Raw genomic sequence first — 21,730 nt, forward strand, 5'->3', positions numbered from 1 at the left:
TTCTTCAAGAGAAGAAAAATCACAATGAAACTTTTGGAAGTGCCATGGAAAATAATGTTGGATAAAATAAAGGATTTGCCCAAGTCCAATTTGGGGATTGTACACAAAAGACCCAAGCTGGTATACATATGAACTCAATGAAAAATGTTTTGTCTAGTATTAAGAATTCAATAACAGAGTTGTATTAAGGCAGCATGGAAATAATGGTCAGTAATTAAAGGAGTCTTAAAATCTATGACCTGTAAATCTCAAGCCCCACTACACCCTTTTACAAGGCAGATATGTATGACAGAGAGCTTGAGAGCCAGGTTTACATTTGTCTGACAAACTTCCTGGGCCATGACATGTTGAAAGTGACATTTCGGAAATTGTGTTCAGCAAAAATAAAAGACAGAATATTAACATAAAAGCAGGTTATCTAAAGGAATAACAAAACTTCTTCCAGAAAATAGCAGAACCTGAGAAGATGCAATAGAATAGGGCTTTTTTTTTTTTTTTTTTTAACAGATTACCTACTTGAATAGGGCTTTTTGATTGGAGAAGGGAAGAGAGGAAAGTAGAGAAACATTAGAGCCAGTCCTGCCAATAAAAGCTTCTCTGCTTGGCTTGGTGATGACCTTGAGCACCAGTGAGGTCTAGAAGGTGGTATGGAAGGCAAAAATAGTGCACAGAATTTTTTTTTTCTTTTTAGGGCCACACTTGTAGTATATGGATATTTCCAAGCTAGGGGTTGAATTAGAGCTGCAGCTGCTGACCTACACCACAGGCACAGCAATGAAGAATCTGAGCTAAGTCTGCAGCCTACACCACAGCTCACAGCAATGCCTGATCCCTGACTCAACTGAGCGAGTTCAGGGATGGATTGAACCAGCATCCTAATGCATACTAGTCAGATTCGTTTCTGCTGCACCACAATGGGAACACCAGTGCACAGAATATTTAAATACTAGAATCACACTCAGTCCATCAGGGTGCTATGAGACATCTGTGATGAAAGAATGACTGAGGGAAGGGTAAATTATTTATTTATACAAAGAAAAAATGCAATGTGTACCTCTTGTCCCAGGTTCAGTCTAGGTCATAGGCCCATGGATGGGAATGACAGAATCTGCTGCGCTGTTTAAATCGGTATTTCTTAATTTCTTGAGAGGTTTAACTACACAGTTAAAGTCTCAAAAATTCCATGCACATATTTTGCAGTGTTATAGTATCAATATACTTGAATTTAATTGTTCTTATTTTGATTCTCTTTTTTTGGGGGGGGGGCCACACCCATGGCATATGGAAGTTCCTGGGTCAGGGACTGATCTGAGTCACAGATAAGGAAACACCAGACCCTTTAACCCACTGCGGAGGGCTGGCAATTGAATCCACACCACAATGATCTGAGATGCTGCAGTCAGATTCTTAACCCACAGTGCCATGACGGGAACTCCTTTATGCTTATTCTTAATTTCCTCTCATTAATTTTTTTTAATGGAAGGGATATTATATAAATTTCAGGAGTTCAGCATTAGAATTCAACATATTTATACACTACACAGTTGATCACCACTACAAATCTAGTTACCATTTATCACCATACACTTCACCCCCTTTACCCCTTTCACTAACTTCCACAACCTCCTTCTCTGGTAACCACAATTCTGATATCTGTATGAGTTAATTTTTTGTTTCATTTTTTCCTTTTTTATATTAGACATAAATTAAATCATATGGTATTTGTCTTTCTCCATCTGACTTATTTCACTTAGCATAATACCTTAAAAGTCCATCCATATTGTCACAAATGGCAGGATTTTGTTCCTTTTTATGGCTGAATAGTATTTCATTGTGTGTATATACACATACATACACACACATAACATCTTCTTCATCTATTAGACACGTAGGCTGTTTCCATGTTTTGCTATGTAATATGCTACAAAAAACTAGGGGTACATCTGTCTTTTCAATTTATTGTTCTTGTGTTCTTTGCATAAACACCAAAAAGTGGAAATACGGTAGAAAATTCTTACTTTTCTGAGGAACCTCCATACTGTTTTCCATATGGCTGCACCAATTTACAGTGACAGTTTTCTTTTCTCCATATCCTCTCCAATATTTGCTATTTCTTTTCAAGAATAGCCATCCAATTTGAAATGATATCTCTTTGTCGTCTTGATTTGCACTCCTCTAATAATGGGTGATGTTGAATATTTTTTCACGGGCCTGTTGGCCATCTATTCTTTGTAAAAGTATCTCTTCAGAGTCTCTGTCCATTTTTTAATTGTTTTGGGTTTTTTGTTACCAAGTTGTGTGAGTGTTTTAAAATGTATTTTAGATGTTAACCCCTTATCAGATGTATGATTTGCAAATATCTTCCCCCATTCGGCACATGGCCTTTGCATTTTAATGATGATTTCCTTCACTGTGCAGACATTTTTTTAGTTTGGCATTGTTCCAGTTTTTTATTTTTGCATTTGTTTCCTTTGTTTTCAGAGTTAGATAATAGCTAATAACAAATAGCTAATAACAATGTCAGTGAGGTTACTGCCTATGTCTTTCTCTAGGATTTTTATGGTTTCAGATCTTACTTCAAGTCTTTATTTTTAGTTCAGTTTTGTGTAAGGTGTAAGATAGTAGTCTAGTTTCATTTTTTCCAGGTTTTTCAACATCACTTATTGAAGAAACTATCCATTCCCGTTGTATGCTCTTTGCTCCTTTGTCAGTTTTTAGTATCGTTTATTCTAGTTCTGCTAAATATGACATGGGAATTTTGATGATATTGCACTGAATCTGTATAATGCTTTTAATAGTATGGATATTTAAACAATATTCATTGTTTCAATTCATGAACATGGAATGTATTTACATTTATTTGTGTCTTTAATTTCATTCATCAGTGTCTAATCATTTTCAATGTGCAGGTCTTTCACCTCCTTGGTCAAATTTATCCCTACATATTTTTATTCTTTTTGATGTAACTTAAAATAGGATTGTTTTTTTAAATTCTCTTTCTGACAGTTTATCAGTGTATAGAAAACCCGCAATTTTTTTTTTTTTGTCTTTTGTCTTTTTAGGGCCACACCCATGGCATATGGAGATTCCCAGGCTAGGGGTCTCATCAGAGCTACAGCTGCTAGCCTATGCCACAGCCACAGCGATGTCAGATCTGAGCTGCGTCTGTGACCTATACCACAGCTCACAGCAACGCTGGATCCTTAACCCACTGAGTAAGGCCAGGGATTGAACCCGCAACCTCATGGTTCCTAGTTGGAATCATTTCCACTGGGCCTCAGTGGGAACTCCAAAACCTGCAAATTTCTGTACATTGATTTTGTATCTTGCAACTTCCATGAATTTTATTTATTACTTCTCATTGTTTTTTGGTGAAATCTTTAGGGTTTTCTATATATAGCATCATATCATTTGCAAATATGATTTGGATGTTTTTATTTATTTTTCTTGCCCAATGCTGTGGCTAGAAATACAGCACTCTGTTGAATAAAAGTGGTAATAGTGAGCATACTTGTTGCATTCCTATTCTTAGAGGAAAAGCTTTCAGCTTTTTACCATTGAGTATGATGTTAGCTGTTAAGTTTGTCATACATGGCTCTTATTATGTTGTGCTCCCTGTCTACTCTTTTTATTGAGAGTGTTTTCTTATTATTATAAATGGATGTTGAATTTAATCAAATGCTTTTTCTGAATCTATTGAGATGATCATATAATTTCTATCCTTCATTTTGTTAATGTGGTGCTTCATATTAATTTGTGGATACTGAATCATCCCTGTGTTCCTGGAATAAATCCACTTGATCATGGTGTATGATACTTTTAATGCATTTTCTATTCAGTTTGCTTACATTTTGTTTAGGATTTTTGCATCTATGTTCATCAAGAAAATTGGCTTGGAATGTGTGTGTGTGTGTGTGTGTGTGTGTGTGAGATGTCCTTGTCTGGTTTTGGCATCAGGGTAGTACTAGCTTTGGTAGGTGTTAACCTTTACATTTTTGTGGGTTTTCCAGTTTCTTCCTTGTGGTCAATTTCTAGTTTCATGCCACTGTGGTCAGAGAAGATGCTTGATAGTATTTCAGTATTCTTGAATTTCTCACGACTTGTTTTGTGCCCTAGCATAAGATCTATCATGGAGGCTGTTCTAAGTGCACTTGAAAAAGATGTGTATTCTGCTGATTTTGGATAAAATGTTCTGTGTATATCTATCAAGTTCATCTGGCCTAAGGAGTCATTTAAGTACAACACTTCCTTATTGAATTTATGACTGGATGATATATCCATTGCTATACGTAGGGTATTAAGTTACCCTACTATTATTATATTGCTTCAGTTTCTCAATTTTAAGTCCATTAATTTTTGCTTTATATACTTTGGTGCTTCTCTGTAGGGTGTATAACATTTATAAATGTTATATCTTCTTACTGGATTGATCCTGTTATCATTATGAATGCCTTTCTTTATCTTTTATTACTGTGTTTGTTTTAAAGTCTATTTTGTCTGATATGGCTATAGCTACTCCACTTGCTTTTCATTTCCATTTGCATGGGAATATCTTTCTCCACTCCTTAACTTTCAGTCTGTATTTTATCTTCTGAGATGAGTCTTTTGTAGGCAGCATATCAATGGGTTTTTTAAAAAAATTATCCATTCAGCCACTCTATATCTTTTGATTTAGTCTATTTACATTTAAAGTAAATATTGATACATATGTACTTATTGCAATTTTGTTCATTGTTTTCTGGCTATTTTTGTAGTTCTTTTTTGTTCTTTTCTTTTTCTCTTTCTTTCTTTCCTTGTGTTTTAATGTTTTTTAAAGTGTTATGTTTAAATGTCTTTCTCATTTTCTTCTGTGTATTCATTTTTTCTCCTGTGGTTATTGTGAGGCTCACATATAACATACAAAATAAGTAGAAGCCTGTTTTAAGTTGGTTGCAACTTAAATTTGAACACATTTCAAAGATTTGCATTTTTACTTCTCCACCATTTTATACTTATTACATCTTTTTTTATTATATGAACTCCTTAATTCTTGTAATTTTAGTTAATTTTATACTTTTGTTTTTACCCTTCATACTTGCTTTATAAGTAATTGATCACTATCTTTATTATATATTTAACTTTTCCACAGAGATTTTTCTATGTAACAAGTTGTTTTTCTCTTGCTGTTTTAGGATTCTCTCTTTATCCTTAACTTTTATGATTCTTTTTTTATGCTTAACTTAAACTTATCATTTTAGTTATAATGTGTCTTGGTGTGTGTCTCTTCGGGTTCATCTTATTTGTAATTCTCTGGACTTCCTGGACCTGGATATCTCTTTTCTTCCTCAGACCCAGCCACTGTCTCTTAAATAATTTTTCTGGCTCTTTCTCCCTCTTCTCTCTCTGGGACTCTCTATAATGTGAAAGTTATTCCATTTGATGTTTTCCCAAAGGTGTATTCACTTTTAAAATTCTTTTTTTTTATTTTGCTGCTCTCTCTGTGTATTTTCAATTATTTTGTGTTCCAGATCACTGATTTGTTCTGCCTTATTCAGTCTGCTATCGAATACCTCTAGTATATTTTTTAATTCACTTATAACTTATGTTTGGGATATATAGTCTCTATTGAAGTCCTTACTGTGTTCATCCATTTGTTTCTCAAGTTTGGGGAACATTTTTATGGCCAGTATGCTGAAGTCTTTATCAGATAGTTTATTTCCATTTCATTCAATAATTTTTCTGATATTTTTTCTTGTGTTTTTCATTGGAACATATTCCTCTCTCTCCTCATTTTTCCTAAATCTATGGGTTTATTTCTATGTACAACTAGTTAAATTAGTTATCCCTCCCAGTCTTGAAGGTGTGGTCATTTTTAGGAGATGTCCTGTGGGACTCAGAAGCATGATCCCACCTGGCCACCAGATACAGCTGTCAAGGGATGTTCCTTCCTGTTGTGGCAGAGCCAAGCTGCTGCTACTCCTGCAGGGCCCTGGTTGGTAGAACTGGCCTCCCACAAGCTTCAAGGCCCACCTGCTATTGCTGTGCATGCTGGTGGTAAGAGCTATCTGTCAGCTGGCTGTGAGGGCCAAAGAGCAAGCATGGATGGGGTTCTTAGTGGGATGCACCCACTGGCAGTAACATTTAGAGGGAAAATTCCAAAATGACATTTGCCAGTGTCAGCATTAGCCAAGTAGCCTGAGCTCACAAAAATGGCTCCTACCAGTGTCTCAGTCCCCCGGGAACATCACAACTGGTTGCTACCTCTCTGGAAGGTCCTTTAAGATTAGTAAGTCAGCCCTCTTTACCTATGGTCCATGTGCTTTTTAATCTGGTATCTTTGCACTGATTTTGCGTTGAGCAAGTCTTTGTGCAAACCCTTTAAGAGCTTTGCTGTTGTTGTTGTTCCTTGTGGTTCTAGTGTTTTCCTGGATGTATTCCCTGATGGTCTTATTTTGGGGGCTCATCTCTCCTGTGCAGAATCTAGAGTTTGAGGTGCTGGATGTGGAGCTCAATTCCTTTACTCCTCAGGGAAAAGATCCATACTTTGTGATCCCTCCTGATTGTGGGTTGCTGTGGCTGGGTTTTGGTGAGGCCTTTACCAACCACTGTCTCTTCTACATGTCTCAATGCTGTCCCTTTAGCCTTTGTAGGGAAGCATTGCTCATTCAGTTTTAGGTGTCTTCCTGAGGAAATTATTCCATATGAGGCTGTAGATTTGTTGGGTCCATGGGAGGAGATGAGTTTAGGATCTTTCTTGCTCCCATGCCTTAATGAAGATTTTATATACTTTTTATATAATGTCTATGTCTACAAAATATTATATTCAGATTTAATAAACCTGTATAGAATGCCTTTTATGAACCACTGTTCTGTGCATTAACAGAGCATTTAAGTAATACTTGTATCATTGCTATGAATGGCTTTGAAAAAGTTTGTTTTCTTTTGAAATGATTATAGGTTTACAGGAAGTTGCTAAATATAGTACAGAGAGGTGCTATATTCTCACCCAGTTTTCCTCAGTGGTTACATCTTATGTAACTATAGCAAAATATCAAAGCCAGGAAGTTGACATTGATACAGTAACGGTATAGTATTATACCATTTTATCAGATGTGTAGATTTGTGTAACCGCTACGTTCAAGATACACAACTATTCTAGCATCACAAAGACCTCCTTTGTGCTACCTTTTTATGTCTTCCACCACCATCTTAACCCTTAGAAATCTCTTATCTGTTCTACTATATCTTCACATTTCTATAATTTCAACAATGTTATATAAATGGAATCATGGAATACATGACCTTTTGAGACTGGACTTTTTCACTCAGGACAATACTCTTAGTCCATGCAAGTTGTTACATGTATCAATGATTTATCCTCTTTATTACTGTACAGAAATACAGGGATGTATTACTGTATACACCCCATCTTGTGGCTGTACCAGAGTTTGTTTAGCCATTTACATATTGCAGAAAGTTTCAGTTATTTCCTGTTTGGGGCTATCACAAATAAAATTGCTACGAACATTTGTGTACAGGTTTTTGTGATGTGTAATAAATCACATTTCAGGGCTGAGACTGAGGGGGTAAATAAGCTGTCCAGAGCACTCAGCAGGTTTATAAACCTAGATATTTTTACTTTTACCTCCTGTGCTGTTTTCATGTTCCCATATTAACTAAGAACAAACTGTTCTGCAGACAGTGTAGAAAAGTAATGATTTTATATTTGATTTCTTCTTGACAAAATTTGGGTTCAGAATAATATCTGCTTAAAGGCCTGATTGTTTTTAGCATCATGTCTGCATATTGATTCACTCATTTACTCATAAAAACACATGTTGGAATACCCATTAGGTACCGGCCTGGTGCTGAAGCAAAATGCCTAGCTCAAGAAGGCTTTTACTAAATACTATTTTTGTAGCATAGAGGTAGCTTGCTTTATGTTAGCTAGTATTAAATTTTTGAATTTTAGTTTTGAAAATATTTGTTCAGTGTTAATGTGACTACTATAACAATAAATGTGAATTCCTAAATTTAAATTTTCTGAAAGATTTGAGTTAATATACATTGCCTTATCTTAGAAAAGCAATGCTGAACATGTATGTATAAATACACAATCTAATTTATAATGCAGGAGATTCAGGACTTTTTTCATATAGAGGTGAGGTTTGGATGAATTTTTATGTGTAGTTTGTTCGCAGATTAATGATTTCTTCTGCTTATTCTGTGTCCCTTTCTCCCAAAAGCATGAAAAATTAATCAACCGTCCACAGAGTACCAAAAGAATTTCTACAGATCCTCTAGGTAAGGAATAATTTCTGTGTCCTCATTATGGTGGTGCTCTTTTCCTCTTATATTTTATATTTTATGTGACTCTTTTGATTAAAAAGAATAGAGAAATTTGCAAGTAAATAATTATTTTTTAATTATCTATTATCATAAGCCTAATAAATGAGTTTTCCTTCAGAAGTCATGGAGATATAAGCAAAAAACTGTTGAATGTAGATGCAATTAAAATTTTGTTAAAATTCTATGAGAAGTATGAACTCTATTAAGTATTATTTAACTGAGATAACTAATAATTCCTTTGTTTTCTAAATAGACTACTGTGGTTTGTTCTGAAATGTTGACAATTAGGTTTTAAATCTTAAAATAAATTTTAAATAGAGGTATATATTAGAGGTATGAAACCACAAAGGAAACATATTTGATTGTGGTTATGGGTAACCTAATTGCATAACAATGATACATGTTTCAGGGTAAAATTTGACACTTTTATTCTATTTTAGCCTTTGAAACAATTCATTTTTGTGCTACTGATAGGTACTACTATAATAATTTTTTGGTTTTCAAAATACGTCAGTGAATGTGTTTTAACTACTGTGTCAGTCTCACCCCTGATGCCCTAATGGTATAATATTCCATTCAGGGGTTATCTTTATGGACTTGTACAGAGAATGTACAAACTTTACTGAATTAAGTTAGAAGTGAGTAGGATGGGAATAAACCTTTGCATTATATCCTCTCTCAGAGGCGATAAAGTTATTTTTCAAAGAGAGAGCAGGTGATAGAGAAAAAACAAAAGAAAAAATACCAAAGTCCCCCCCCCCAAAAAAAAGAGAAAAAGAATCCACTAAAACAACAGGAGCAGTAGATGAAAGCCCAGCAAGTTTAATAATGTTGTTAACTTTTGAAGAACTTGATGGTCAAATAAAAGCCATCCTGTTACCACTGTCAACAACCACCAGAGAGGACAAGGTGATGGTAGCCGACATGAGAGCAGCATAAAACTATGACCAGTTTTAAATGACAAGATAAGAAGTCAAGACAATGAAGGAGCCTAAAAGAGGTTTATTAATAAGGAATGAATAAGATCAGGTTAGACCCTGACAACTTCTATTAGTTGTGCATGAGATTAAAGTCCGTCTACACTGATAGCAGGGATGTGAGTTAGAACTCTGGTTCTTGTAGTACTCCAGAAAATAAAAAGGTAGGGCATGATTAAAACAGAGTCAGGCTGGAAAGTGGGGGAGATATCTGAGATATTTTTAGAGTTAGGACAAATAAAACTTGGTGGAGGTGATAAGAGATAAGAAATAGACTCTGAGGAGTTCCCACTGTGGCACAACAGGATTGGTGGCATCTCTGCAGTGCCAGGAAGCAAGTCAATCCCCTGCTTGACACAGTGGGTTAAAGGATCCTGCGTTGCCGTAGTGTAGGTCACAAACACTGTGGGACAGCCAAAATGAAAAAATACATATGCTTTGAGAAATTGGAATAATATTACCTGCATTGGCATTCTCAGCTGAGAGGTCACATTCACTAAGAAAGTGGGGGAGAAAGGAAAAGACCAAAGTTGATTTTTTTTTTTTTTTTTTTTTTTGGCATTTCTTGGGCCGCTCCCGCGGCATATGGAGGTTCCCAGGCTAGGGGTCTAATCGGAGCTGTAGCCACCAGCCTATGCCAGAGGCACAGCAACACAGGATGCGAGCCGCGTCTGCAACCTACATCACAGCTCACAGCAACGCCGGATCGTTAACCCACTGAGCAAGGGCAGGGACCGAACCCGCAACCTCATGGTTCCTAGTCGGATTCCTTAACCACTGCGCCACGACGGGAACTCCCCAAAGTTGATTTTGATTTTAGAAATATGGGATTTGAACTGGTTGTGGTATAAACTGGTAAATATAATTAGGAGATAAATATTGCAAATGTTACATAGGCATAACTCGAAGATATTGAAAGTCTGGTTCCAAACCACCACAATAAAGTGAGTATCATTCAAAGTAAATCATATGAATTTTTGGATTTTCAAGCTCACATAAAAGTTAGGTTTACACTATACTGTAGTCTGTTAAGTGCACAACAGTCTTAAATCTAAAATAACAATGTTCATGCCTTAATTAAAAAATCCTTTGTTGCTAAAAAATGCTAATCATCATCTGAACCTTCAGCAAGTCCTAATCTTTTTACAATAGTAACATCAACAATCACTGATCACGGGTTACTCTAACAGAAATTAATGGAAGAGTTTGAATACCAGGAGAATTACCCAAATGTGACATAGAAACACAAAGTAAGCAAATGCTGTTGGAAAAATGGCGCCTGTAGACTTGCTATACACAGGGTTGCCAAAAGCTTGAATTCAATTTGTAAAAATGCAGTATCTGTGAAAGACAGTAAAGCAAAGCACGAGAAAATTGGTTATGCCTGTACTAGGATGCAGGGAAACAGAACCAAAGATGAAGATATGGTAGATCTGGGATATTCCACATACAGGAGATGGCTAAGGCAATTGCTAAGGGGGAAGGGACAGAAGTAGAAGGGGCCTGAGAGGAGAAGCAGTCACTCAGCACTATCAGGAGGAAGAGAGTCAGCAAAGGGTAAAGATAGGGAGATGGAACACCAGGGCAGGCCGTGGAACCCCAGGGAAGGATTAAATGCTCCATGGAAGTCAGAGAAGATGCAGAATGAGAATGAGTTGTTGAAAGCAGCATTTAGGAGAACTCTAGAAAGATCAGAAAGTAAGGCTTTAATAGAGTTTTAAAAGAGGATATATAACTCATAAGGTAAGGGCTTAAGGAGTGAGGTGATGGTGATGGACTTAAGGCAACAAGTTTACATTAGGCGTGAAAAGACTTTTTGGTAGAAAGAAGGGAAGAGAGAGCCTGAGAGCTTGAAACAGCATCAGAAATGGGAGGCCTAAGAGGGCTTGTGGGAACCATGGAAAGAACCTGATGGAGGAGGTGGTTAAGGAACAGGTGTGAAGGGAAATTTTTTGATGAAAAAACATGTGGGAGATGGCACCTGGCAAACGTGGAGGAGTGTGATTTTGTAAAGACAGTGATTTTGAAGTGAAAACAAGGTTAGAAGAATTCAGGTCAAGTGGCTTTAGGTAATGTTAGGAGAAATAGGCATTGGTTGGGTGAGAATAAGAGTGAGACTGGGGTTTAAGGATGGCAGAAAAGTTTTGTGTCATTGCTGTGGAAAATTTGAAATCAAATTCAGGAATCGGATGTTTTAATGGATTTGTAAGCTACTAAAGGCTTAAATTGTGTACAAAGCATAGAGTTTGTTGACCACACTCAGTATAGTTTCATAACCCTGGGCATCCCAGTGGCTGACTGCAGTGTGAGTAAGGCAGGATTGGTGACTGACGAATTGAGAACACTGAAAGCTAAAGAGGACAGCAGGCTTTAAGGTGGATGCAAGACCATTATTGAATCACAAAGCTGATCTTTAGGGGAAGTATGGGTACAGAGACAGATGATGGAATGACTGGGAGCCTTAAAGAAGGACTTGCAGTACTGGTGATGAGGCAAGAAGCATATGAAGCAGGAGCAAAGGAATAGAAGCTGTGGAATTTTAGGAGGTACTGGTCAGCAGTAATATTGAGAAGTTGAAGCCATGGAGATAGAATAGCGGTAGCTGATCATGAAACATAAGGATTGGTCATGAAAGTTGGTTTTTCATATGGAGTTACCACACAGGTCATTGATGTGGACAGGATTAGGAAAGCATGTGGTCAGCGGTGTGACTGATTGTCAGCAGGGTTGCTGATGCTTCTGCCTGGCAATGGCAAGAGAGAAATGATGTGGAAGGGGAGAGGAAGGCTTATGCGGGCAGCAGGGACATTAAAATAAATATATGGTAAGATGGAAGCAGAATGTTGGTTTGAAAGTGAAAATGGGAAAGATGACTCCATTTCCTGAGTAGCTTTCATAGAAAAGTGGCATGATGTAAATGCAGGTGCAGTTTATGTGAGGAGATAGTTGGAAAGAATGGGTAAAAGAAGGCGGACATAGAACTCTTTCCTCATACCAAACCAGGGAAACTGCTGCAGGGGTTTGCATGACAGAGAGAGAAAGTGACTCTGAAGCAGCTTAGTGTTGACATATGGAAGGAGGGAGATAGTAGGACTTGGGGGACTTCTTGAGAGTGATGGATCTGAGCTAGAGAATGAAATAAAATGACAAGCAAACAGCAGAAGATTGGAATCATGAGTTTGGTGGTAGACAGGAGTCATGGAGTAAGGGAAGGGGTATGCTGAACATACAGGGTATATTCAGAGATGGTAGAGTTTCTCAATAGTCCAGAACCAGGCAATACAGGTTCTCTGTAAAGGACCTTCCAGAGAACTGCTCTTTGGGAAGTGGATCTTGGTGCGTTTGTGTGCATATGTAGTTGGGGAGGTTGGGGTGTGAAGATGGAGCAGCTGCTAGTATAATTTATACATTATGTTAGTACTAATTAAGAGAAGTATTTTTTTGAGCCTAAAAAAAAAAAACTGTTTTAACATAGTGCTACTCAAAGTCAGGCCTCAGTATCAGCATCATCTGGGAGCTTGTTAAAAATGCCAATTTTGGGGCCCCATTCTAGTCTTACTTAAGTAGACTCTCTGGGGCGGAGGTCTAAAGCCCATTTTTAACAAGCCTGCCTGGATCTCAGGAAAGTTAAAATTTGAGAAGCACTTCTAACCTTCTGCAATGGGTGGGTCCCTCAGAAGACCCCGGAAAGCCCAGGGACTCAGAGTCTCTCAACTGTCCATCTGTGTGGTCCCCAATTATTCTGCTGCTCAGAGGACATACCAGAGATTGAGTAGATTTCCCATGACCAGGTGGAGGGCTAGATGAGCACACACCCCTTCCCCCCCACCCCTGCCCCCACTCCCGCCCCCGCGAAAGGGTCCTGACTGAGTGCTCCCCGTGTGTGTGTGTCGGCAGAAGCCCTGTGGAACAGCTTGCTCTACTGGCTGTCGGAGGAGCTCTCAGAAGAAAACGCGCTGTGTCTCTCTGCATCCCTCCCGCTGCGCCGCAGCACCGTTCAGCTCATCAAACTGAAGGCCCCCAATGACCTTGCAGAACAGACCTACGAACTTCTCTGCTTCTGGAAAAGATCACTCCCAAATTCCACCGACAAACTTCGCCTTCTAGCTCGCCATCTCCGCAAGATAGGCAGGAGTGACCTTTCAGGAGAGCTCAAATTCAAGTGGGAAAATAAAGTGTTCACTGAACCACCACGGTGGTCTGATGGGGCAGAGGAAAGCCCTGTGGCTCCTTCTGCCCTAGAAGAAGGGCTGTAGCTGGCTTGAGGATGGCTTCTGTCAACGTGTTACTAGCAGTGTCCAAGTAATGTCTGAAGTGAATCTAGGTGATAGATGTGTTATTGAGACAAGTGAAGAGGCGGTAATCAGACAAAACCATTTGTGGGTTGGCTTCCTCTTTCACGGTTCAGTGATATACGTTCTGCAGGTGTGACCGTCCAGAGTTCAGCCAAACTTATTATTAGTTGTAACAGAGCTTGCCCTGTTTATATTTTAATAGATAGGTTGCTTTTTATTTTTTTTAATTAAAAAAAAATTTTTTTAGGGTCGTAGATGCAACATTTGGAAGTTCCCAGGCTAGGGGTCAAATCTGACCTACAGCTGTCAGCCTATGCCAGGTCCTAGTGGTGTCTGCCACCTACACCACAGCTCATGGCAATGCCATATCCTTAACCCACTGAGGGAGGCCAGGGATTGAATCCGCATCCTTATGGATACTAGTCTGGTTTGTTTCTGCTGAGACACAACAGGAAGTCCTAGGTTGCTTTTTAAATATAAAGGAAAGGTGTAATCTACAGAATTCCTTTTTTTTTATTCTTATCTAAATAAAAATGAACATGTCATCCAGTACTCCAATTCATGTAATTCATGTAATGTGCAAACCATGGAACCCACAAGTAACAATACAAATAAAGTGAGCTGCAGAAACCTGATGTGAATGAGAGCAAATCAGTTTAACAGCCAAGGTTGAAATCAATTAAAACTAGAATGACCCTTCATGCATGTATTGTCACAAACTTTTTTCATAAAATATAGCCTAAAATAGGGCAAACCTCATTTTTTTTTTATTATTGGTCAGATGAGACAGCAGAGAGACAAGGATGCATCAGTGAAAGAACTCAGGGCCTTTTGTACTGAGGAAAACAACCTGCTACCAAATCAGTTTGACAGAAACCTTATTACATAAGCCCTTATGCGTCATTATTTTTTTTTAAAACCTGACTGTAAAAAACACAAAACTACAAGGAAAAAATACTAATTACATAAGACTCTCTATCACTGATAATCTTTGTTAATGTTAAGTGTTTATGTATTGAGACTTGGGAAAACCTAGAGCACTTTAGTTCCCCAACACAGCATGACACGAATGGGCCATTGCATTAGCACCACCAGTTCACTTGTGGGGGACCGATAGGCCTTGGCTTGCAAATATTAGCAATGATGAGTCTCGGTTATTGAAATACCTGAAGGGTAATGAAATTACATGAAACATTAAACACTTTATATGGTTCTCAAATTTAAAGAAAGGATTTCCTCCTATAAATTAACCAGAGACTTAGATATCTATGGTTATGTTAACAAAGAGAATTCCAATTTTCAAACACATTCCTATGAAAAAGACTCTGAGGAGCCTTTCTGTGTTTCCAGAAAGGTATCATATTTTTAACGTGTTTTGGGAATGAAGAAAATAGACTGAAATGTTCATTGTTTTTCTGATTGCAAAATAACCAAAAAAAAAAGTCAAGAAAATAAATTTGCCTCTTATTCCATGACTAGAGATTACAATTAGGAAAATATTTTCTTCCAGTTTTTTTTTTTTTTCCTGCAAGGAACTGTTTCTATTTCTGGGTATTTAGATGTACGTAAACACACTCACCTATATGTGCACACATGCACACACACACACACGCACACTAACACACATTATCTCTTCACATATATTGCCTAACTTACCTCCCCTCTTCTTGCTCATTCACACACAACTCCTCACACCTCTTCTCCCTGTCCTCATACCTCCACACTCAAACTCACTCGTACCAACACACACTTCCCCTCCCACACACCTCTCACAAACACAACTGCACCTTACCTGAGCAAACACAGACTCTTAGCCACCTGTACATCCTCATATGTGTTCATACGCTGTCATACACATATCCCCATGGCACCCCCGCATCCAAACACACTGCTTCACATACAACTCCCTCCACCTAGAGCTCCCCCCCATACAGTCTCAGAAATACTTGTACATTCTCACACATGCTTTCACAAACACATACACACCTTCCTCCCGCAGCTCAGGCATACTCTCATTAACATGCATACCCCACAGACACACACACACACACACACACACACACACACACACACACACACACACACATACCATCTCACATTACCTGTATACCTTCACATATACATACGCAGCCACAAACCTGTGCTTGCTTTCTCTTTCACACACATACACATACACAACTCATTCACATTCAGAATGTGTTCTGGTGGTATGGCCATAGACCTCATTCACATTCATACCTTCATGGGCACACACTCCTTGGCACACACTCTGACATAAGTTTTATTCCCCAGAATTAAAAAATGCATATATTATTGCAACAGTAAAACATAAAGCAAAAAAGGGGGTCATCTCTGCAGCACCTCATCTCCTTAGGCAATCAAAGGAATCCTGGGTCTCATATGTGGTGCACCTGCCACATCTGCGTCCCACCCTTGTACATCCTGCTCTTTGACTGGTGGGCTGGCCTGTCGGGGTTACGTCAGTTATGCTCTGGCTTCTTTGTGGGCTTGTGTGATGGGGAGCCCCAGCAGGCACTGAGAGGAGGAGGAGAGTGAGTTAGATGTTCCCCTTTCATCCTCCCTTGAATTCTCAGTGACTCAACCCTGTGCCTCCCCCAGGGGCCACCTCCCCTCTCCTCTCTGGGCAGTTCTCTCCTGGGTGTAGAAACCACTCCTGCCTGTGTCATGTCCGTTCTGGGGTAGTGACAGCTCTACTGCTGCACTGTCCCTTGTGATCCCCCACACCTGCCCACTCTTTTAAGGCAAAGCCTCCTCTAACTATCCTAATTTGACTACATCACGTGCTTCCCACTGAGACCCTGAAAGATACTTCTCATAGCAACTTAAATATTTTTTTCGAGAATGGGGGTCCTATATACACAGTTTTTAATATCATTGGCTATTATTCAATTATAAGCATTTTCCAACATTTAATTTTTTAATGGTTGTATAATATTCCATTTCATAACTGTAGCATAATTAATTTTAGTATTACCTACCTTTTACCTAAAGAGAGGTCATCTTTAGTATTACCTATCTTTAGTATTACCAGGTTCTTATGCTTAGCCCTTTACATGTATGCACTTCTTTAATTTTTCTGATGTCCTATGAGGTAGATACACTGCCCTGTTTTACAGGAGAGGAAACTGGAGATTAGAAAGGTTGTTTAAGGCCTTGTTTAAGGTCACAATGAGTGATCCAAAATTCAAAGGTAGGTTGATGGCTTAGGTTCCACCGTATCATGTTGCCACCGAGCAAAGGAGAAGAAGGTGGGGGGTGGATTGACACATCTATTTTCTCCTAAACTTTCTCTATTCCTATTTCTCATTTTGCAAAACAATATTTGTAATTCATATCAGTGGTACAAATAGATGTCAGTTTTGAAGATTGGGGGTAGGGGCTGGGGAAGGGGTTGGGAGGGGACTGTGATCACTGATAATTTTCCCAGCTCAATCCATTACATGCCTTCCTAGACTTGTTTAAGAGGTGGACAGATTAGGATAACATTGCGAATTGACTGAACACAAACTGGTGATGCATAAATATTGGGGTATTTGCAGTATATGTCAGTAATTACCAATAATTAGAGCTACATTACCACAACTCGGCTACTCAGGCACATCAGATCCCTTCAAAATAGTGGCTCCAAAACAGGACAATTTATCATGTAAGCCATGGACATCATTACTGAGGTGCCTGTTTTATACCACAGAGGGGTAAGAACGCTTCTACCATTTAGAGCTGATTTACCTATTTCAATTAACATAAATTTCATCAATGACAACCCATTACAACCATCATTTTGCTAATGGTTAAGTACCAAATTCTACAAATTAAAAAATTTTAATACTTATTATTGTAATTAACAAAACCTACGATGTTATAGCACAGTTATCTTGATCAAATGCTTACCATATCTGGGGTATCAATTCATGACTAGAGAAATTGATTAGTCCTTAAAAATGTAGCTTAAATGAATGCATACACAATATTACATTGTATATTCTGATATATTTTAAAGTGAAATAGAAACATCTTGATAAATGTTAGGTAGGCTTTGAGGACATCATAATACATTTTTTCAAAATAACTAAATTTTCTGAGCAAAGTTCTGTTTTCTTAACCCAGTGTTTCTCAATAGGGATGTTACTGGCATTCTGAATGGAATTATTTTTTTTAAGTGACCTGAACTTGCTCATGCATAATAAGCCATTCAGCATCCCTGAGCTCTGGCCACCAAATACACAGAGCTCCCCCTCCCCCTGGAAAGTGTGAGCAACAAACTTCATTCCATGTAATTCCAGGCCTGGGCGAGGGAGGTTGGGTGAGTAGAAGTACTCAGGGTGAGTAGAAGTAAGAACAGGGTGCCACAGACCTTGAGGGAGGGTGTTGAGAACTACTGTCTTAATCAACATTAATCTTGAAGCAGGTCATAAAAACAAAGGGGCAGAATAAGTTAAGAGAACTTAAGAAATGTATAAGCAAAAGTGGGCCCACCTTAACCTCTCCAACTGATATCAGTGTTTGCAAGCAATGTCAATGGCTCTCTGATGACGTGCCCAGAAATAACCCCAATGAGTGTTCCCTCTGAGTTATAATCCAGAGCTGTGCTACAGAATGAGAAGTCTGCCTAAGGCACATGGTCAGGCTGCCTGAATTTAGAAGAGCAGTAGTTCAGAAGAAGGGAAATGTGGAGTGAGGTCAAAATGCTGGCTGACGCAGGTCTCGGGTTTCCCCTGTAACTTAGCCAAGCATGGCTTCTGGGACCTAACCTCATCAGAATGCCCCCATGCTATGTTGAGGCATTTTGACAGATGTCACATCCTTTTTCTTTAGCTCACCCTGTCTCTCTAATGTCCTGCACTGGTGCCTTCAATTTTCTCCACTATGCATTTATTACTTAACATACTAACTTATATTTCAATTAACTATTATTTATTTTTGTAAACTCCCCCATACTGCATGTTATGCAAGGGTCAGGGAGCTTGTCTCTTTTGTTCCTTGATGTCATCCTATTATTTAGAACTCTGTCTGGCACTCATTGAATGCTTCTCTGCATTGTTATCCTTACTTGACAATGAGAAAACTGCAGCTCAGAGTCTCAGAGCCCAGCCAGTGGCAGAGGCTGGATCAGAGCCCAGATGATTCTGTCTTCAAAGTCCTTTTTCTTCTGCTTTCAACATTCTGCCCCTGGCTCCCCTGCCCCTCTCCCCTCCATCATCCTCTCTCTCCTATAAATTCAGGTAATGTTTTTCCAGTTCCCTGAATAACCAAGACTGGGTTAATTGTTCTTGTAGTCCTTTTCCTAAGTCTAGTGATAACATTTCTGTACCTTGTTGCAATTGCCTATTTATCCATGTTTTTCTCCAATCAGTCTAAGTTTCTTGAGGGTAGAGACTGAGTTTTGTTCATCACTGAATTTTAAGTACTCTGTACTGGTTCCAGCACATAATAGATGTTCAATAAGTCTTTGTTGATTAATGCATGAGTAACATCTACCCACTGATATGCTAGGACTCTCTTTTCTTGGTCCATCTTCTTTCTGGAAGCAACACTGTGGGGGCCGATATTGTATATGGAAAGGTAAATAGTTTTGACTATAAACATCTGCTCTGTCATTCATGAGGCTGGAATAACAGACATATATGAAATGGCTGAAAAGTTAATAGGATTTGATATTTCCCCCCCAAACTCACTACAACTGTAAAGTGTACCCTTCTTTGAGTGACTGATGCTTTCTTACACACTAAGAAATTTTGTTCCCCCAAATCACAGACTATCAGAAACTTTGCTGTTTGAATTTGCAACAGTACGAATGAAATGACCTTCTCTTGCCTGGAGTATATAAGTCACTTTGACACAGAAAAACATTCTCAATTGATAACCTGGGTATAGAGTGAAAGACAAAGGGTTTCTGAATAAAGCACTGCACATATGTCTGAACATTAGTGTTTCCAAGGAAACAGGCCTCTTGGTTGTTTGCAGTGCAGATGTGACGTTAATCCCTTCACACAGCTCTGCTTTGCCTTGAGCCCATCAAAACATTCAGTTCCAGCCTACACTTAGGACCTAAAATAACTGCCTTTGCCTTTATGTAGGGAGACTCCACTGTTTCTTTGGCATGCAATCTCCCTCATTGCAATGAATCAACCAACCCAATTTTATTGAACTTTAAGTGTGTGCCTGGTGATCCTAGGCTGTTTGGGCCCTGACAGCCATACTTCTGTGTTCTAACCCAATAGTTCTCAAATTGGCAGTATGTTAGAATCAGCAGTGCTGCCTAGACCCATCCTGAGAAATTATGATTGAGTAATCTTGGCTCAGTCCTGGGAATCAGAAATTTAAAGCCCTCCAGGTGATTTTGCAGCCAAGGCTAAGAATCATCCTTTTGGCTAAATGGACCTAGAAAATTCTGGAAGGGTGTTAAAATTCAGTTTCACAGGAGCATAGCTCAGCCCTCTAAGTAGAAATCTTGGCTACAGACCTGAGGACTCTGTATTCTTAGAGAATATATCAAGTGATGCTTATATACATGGAAGTTGAAGCACATTGCTTTTTATATTTACTTCCTTCCTAAAGCACTCTCTCAATTATGATTTTTATTTTTCACAGTTAGCACGGACCCAAGAGTAACACAGGAGGGAAAGCGAAGGAAATAGAACAGGCTCTGTGCTGTGCTAAAGATTAAAGTTTTTTGTTTTTCTTTTAAATATTAGTTTACAGCCTTCTTTCGAGGCAATTTATTTGCGCACAAGACCAGGCAGGGTGGGATCAAGAACCAAGGTGGGTAGCTAACTAGGATAGCTGTGAAGGAGGAACATGGCCCAGAGGAACCCAAATACGGAGTTTTCATAATGTACCTTGGTGAGAATAGTCATGCCCAAATCACAGAGAGGTGAGAATAGTCATGCCCAAATCACAGAGACAAACTGACTTCCCTGGAAGCTGGTTACTATACACCTTTAAATTTGGTCCCATTAATGACTACACACCTGATCATAGATTGTGAATTCATATTTTTTATTTTCTCTCTAATTTTAAAGAGAAAAATTATATTTCATTGTATTGTATGCTAAAAATTTTAAAACATACTTATTTTATTATTTTTAGACTTCATTTTTGTCATTTTTATATATTCTGGGGGCTTCAAAAATTCCAAATGTTTCAGGCCTTGCTTCGCCTAAAAGATCGTGTCTGCCCAGACAAGTTGAAACTTAAAAAACAGTTACTGCAAATGCCTAGATACCACCACAAGAGGGCCTCTGTGCCTTAGATAAAATTAAGGAAACCTTCAAGACTTTAGAGAGAAATCCCTGTGTGTTGTCGAAGAATTATTTTGCTTGATACTTAAAAAAAAAGTTTTATGTTATTTTAGGGAAGAGGGCATAACCTCACTTGTGCTCAATATATTGTTAATGTAATAATACATCATTTTGTGGCTAAATTCTGCTCAAATATTCTGATATGTCCAATTTTCATTTGTTATAAAGAAACAAAGTGTATGGAAACTCCTGCATTTATAAAGGCCTTTATGTTACATTGTATCTTTTGTTTCTTCAGTCAAAGCAATATAAATAACAGTGTAGTCTATTACTTATTACAGGAAATGATGTGTGTAACTTCTTTGAAATTATCTGGAAATACAGATTAAAAATATAAACTATTGAAGGTACTATGGAATAAATGTAGTTTTGACTCCTTTACTTTCCAAGAAATGCTACTAACTTATTTGATTTCTAAATACCTTCCAGCTTTTGAAACTTTCTGGAGTGCTGCTCTGCCTTATCAGTTAAAAAAATATAATTTATGTATATTCAGAATGGATTTCTGAATTAAGATTATTATTTAAATAATAAAGTGATGTTTTTCAGAACATTTTTAGTTGTGATTTTAAAATAATGTATTTATGAGATTAAATTCTAAGAAAAAATGAATATTACTCTTTCCAAGAAGCATCACAAAACACACAAGTCAACGACAGTATGGTGGCAATAGAACAGCTCTTGAACACAAAGCAGAAATAAGCAAAACTGAAAATAGCCACTATAAATATGACAAGTAAAATGTGATTGATTATATTAAAATATTTGCCACTTCTCTTTGTGGGAAGACAATACATTCCTGCCCTGT

The 21,730-nt window shown here is 38.2% G+C and overlaps 1 protein-coding gene across 2 annotated transcripts in view; it reads left to right on the forward strand.

The window, feature by feature from the left end:
• The window catches only part of DTHD1 (death domain containing 1), a 74,447-nt gene extending 60,217 nt beyond the window's left edge, over positions 1 to 14,230 (forward strand). For both annotated transcript variants that reach the window (XM_003128908.6, XM_084971723.1), the window contains 2 exons: positions 8,226 to 8,283; positions 13,203 to 14,230. In XM_003128908.6, coding sequence (XP_003128956.6) covers positions 8,226 to 8,283; positions 13,203 to 13,561 — 417 coding nt within the window. In that variant the 3' untranslated portion in view covers positions 13,562 to 14,230. The remainder of the gene's footprint in view (positions 1 to 8,225; positions 8,284 to 13,202) is intronic.
• The last annotated feature ends 7,500 nt before the right edge of the window (positions 14,231 to 21,730 follow it).

The sequence above is a fragment of the Sus scrofa genome, chromosome 8, assembly GCF_054392235.1.
Source record: "Sus scrofa isolate SSC_HxYL_T2T_F1_AM1 chromosome 8, Sscrofa_HxYL_maternal_Yorkshire_Landrace_v2.0, whole genome shotgun sequence".
Classification (NCBI taxonomy): domain Eukaryota; kingdom Metazoa; phylum Chordata; class Mammalia; order Artiodactyla; family Suidae; genus Sus; species Sus scrofa.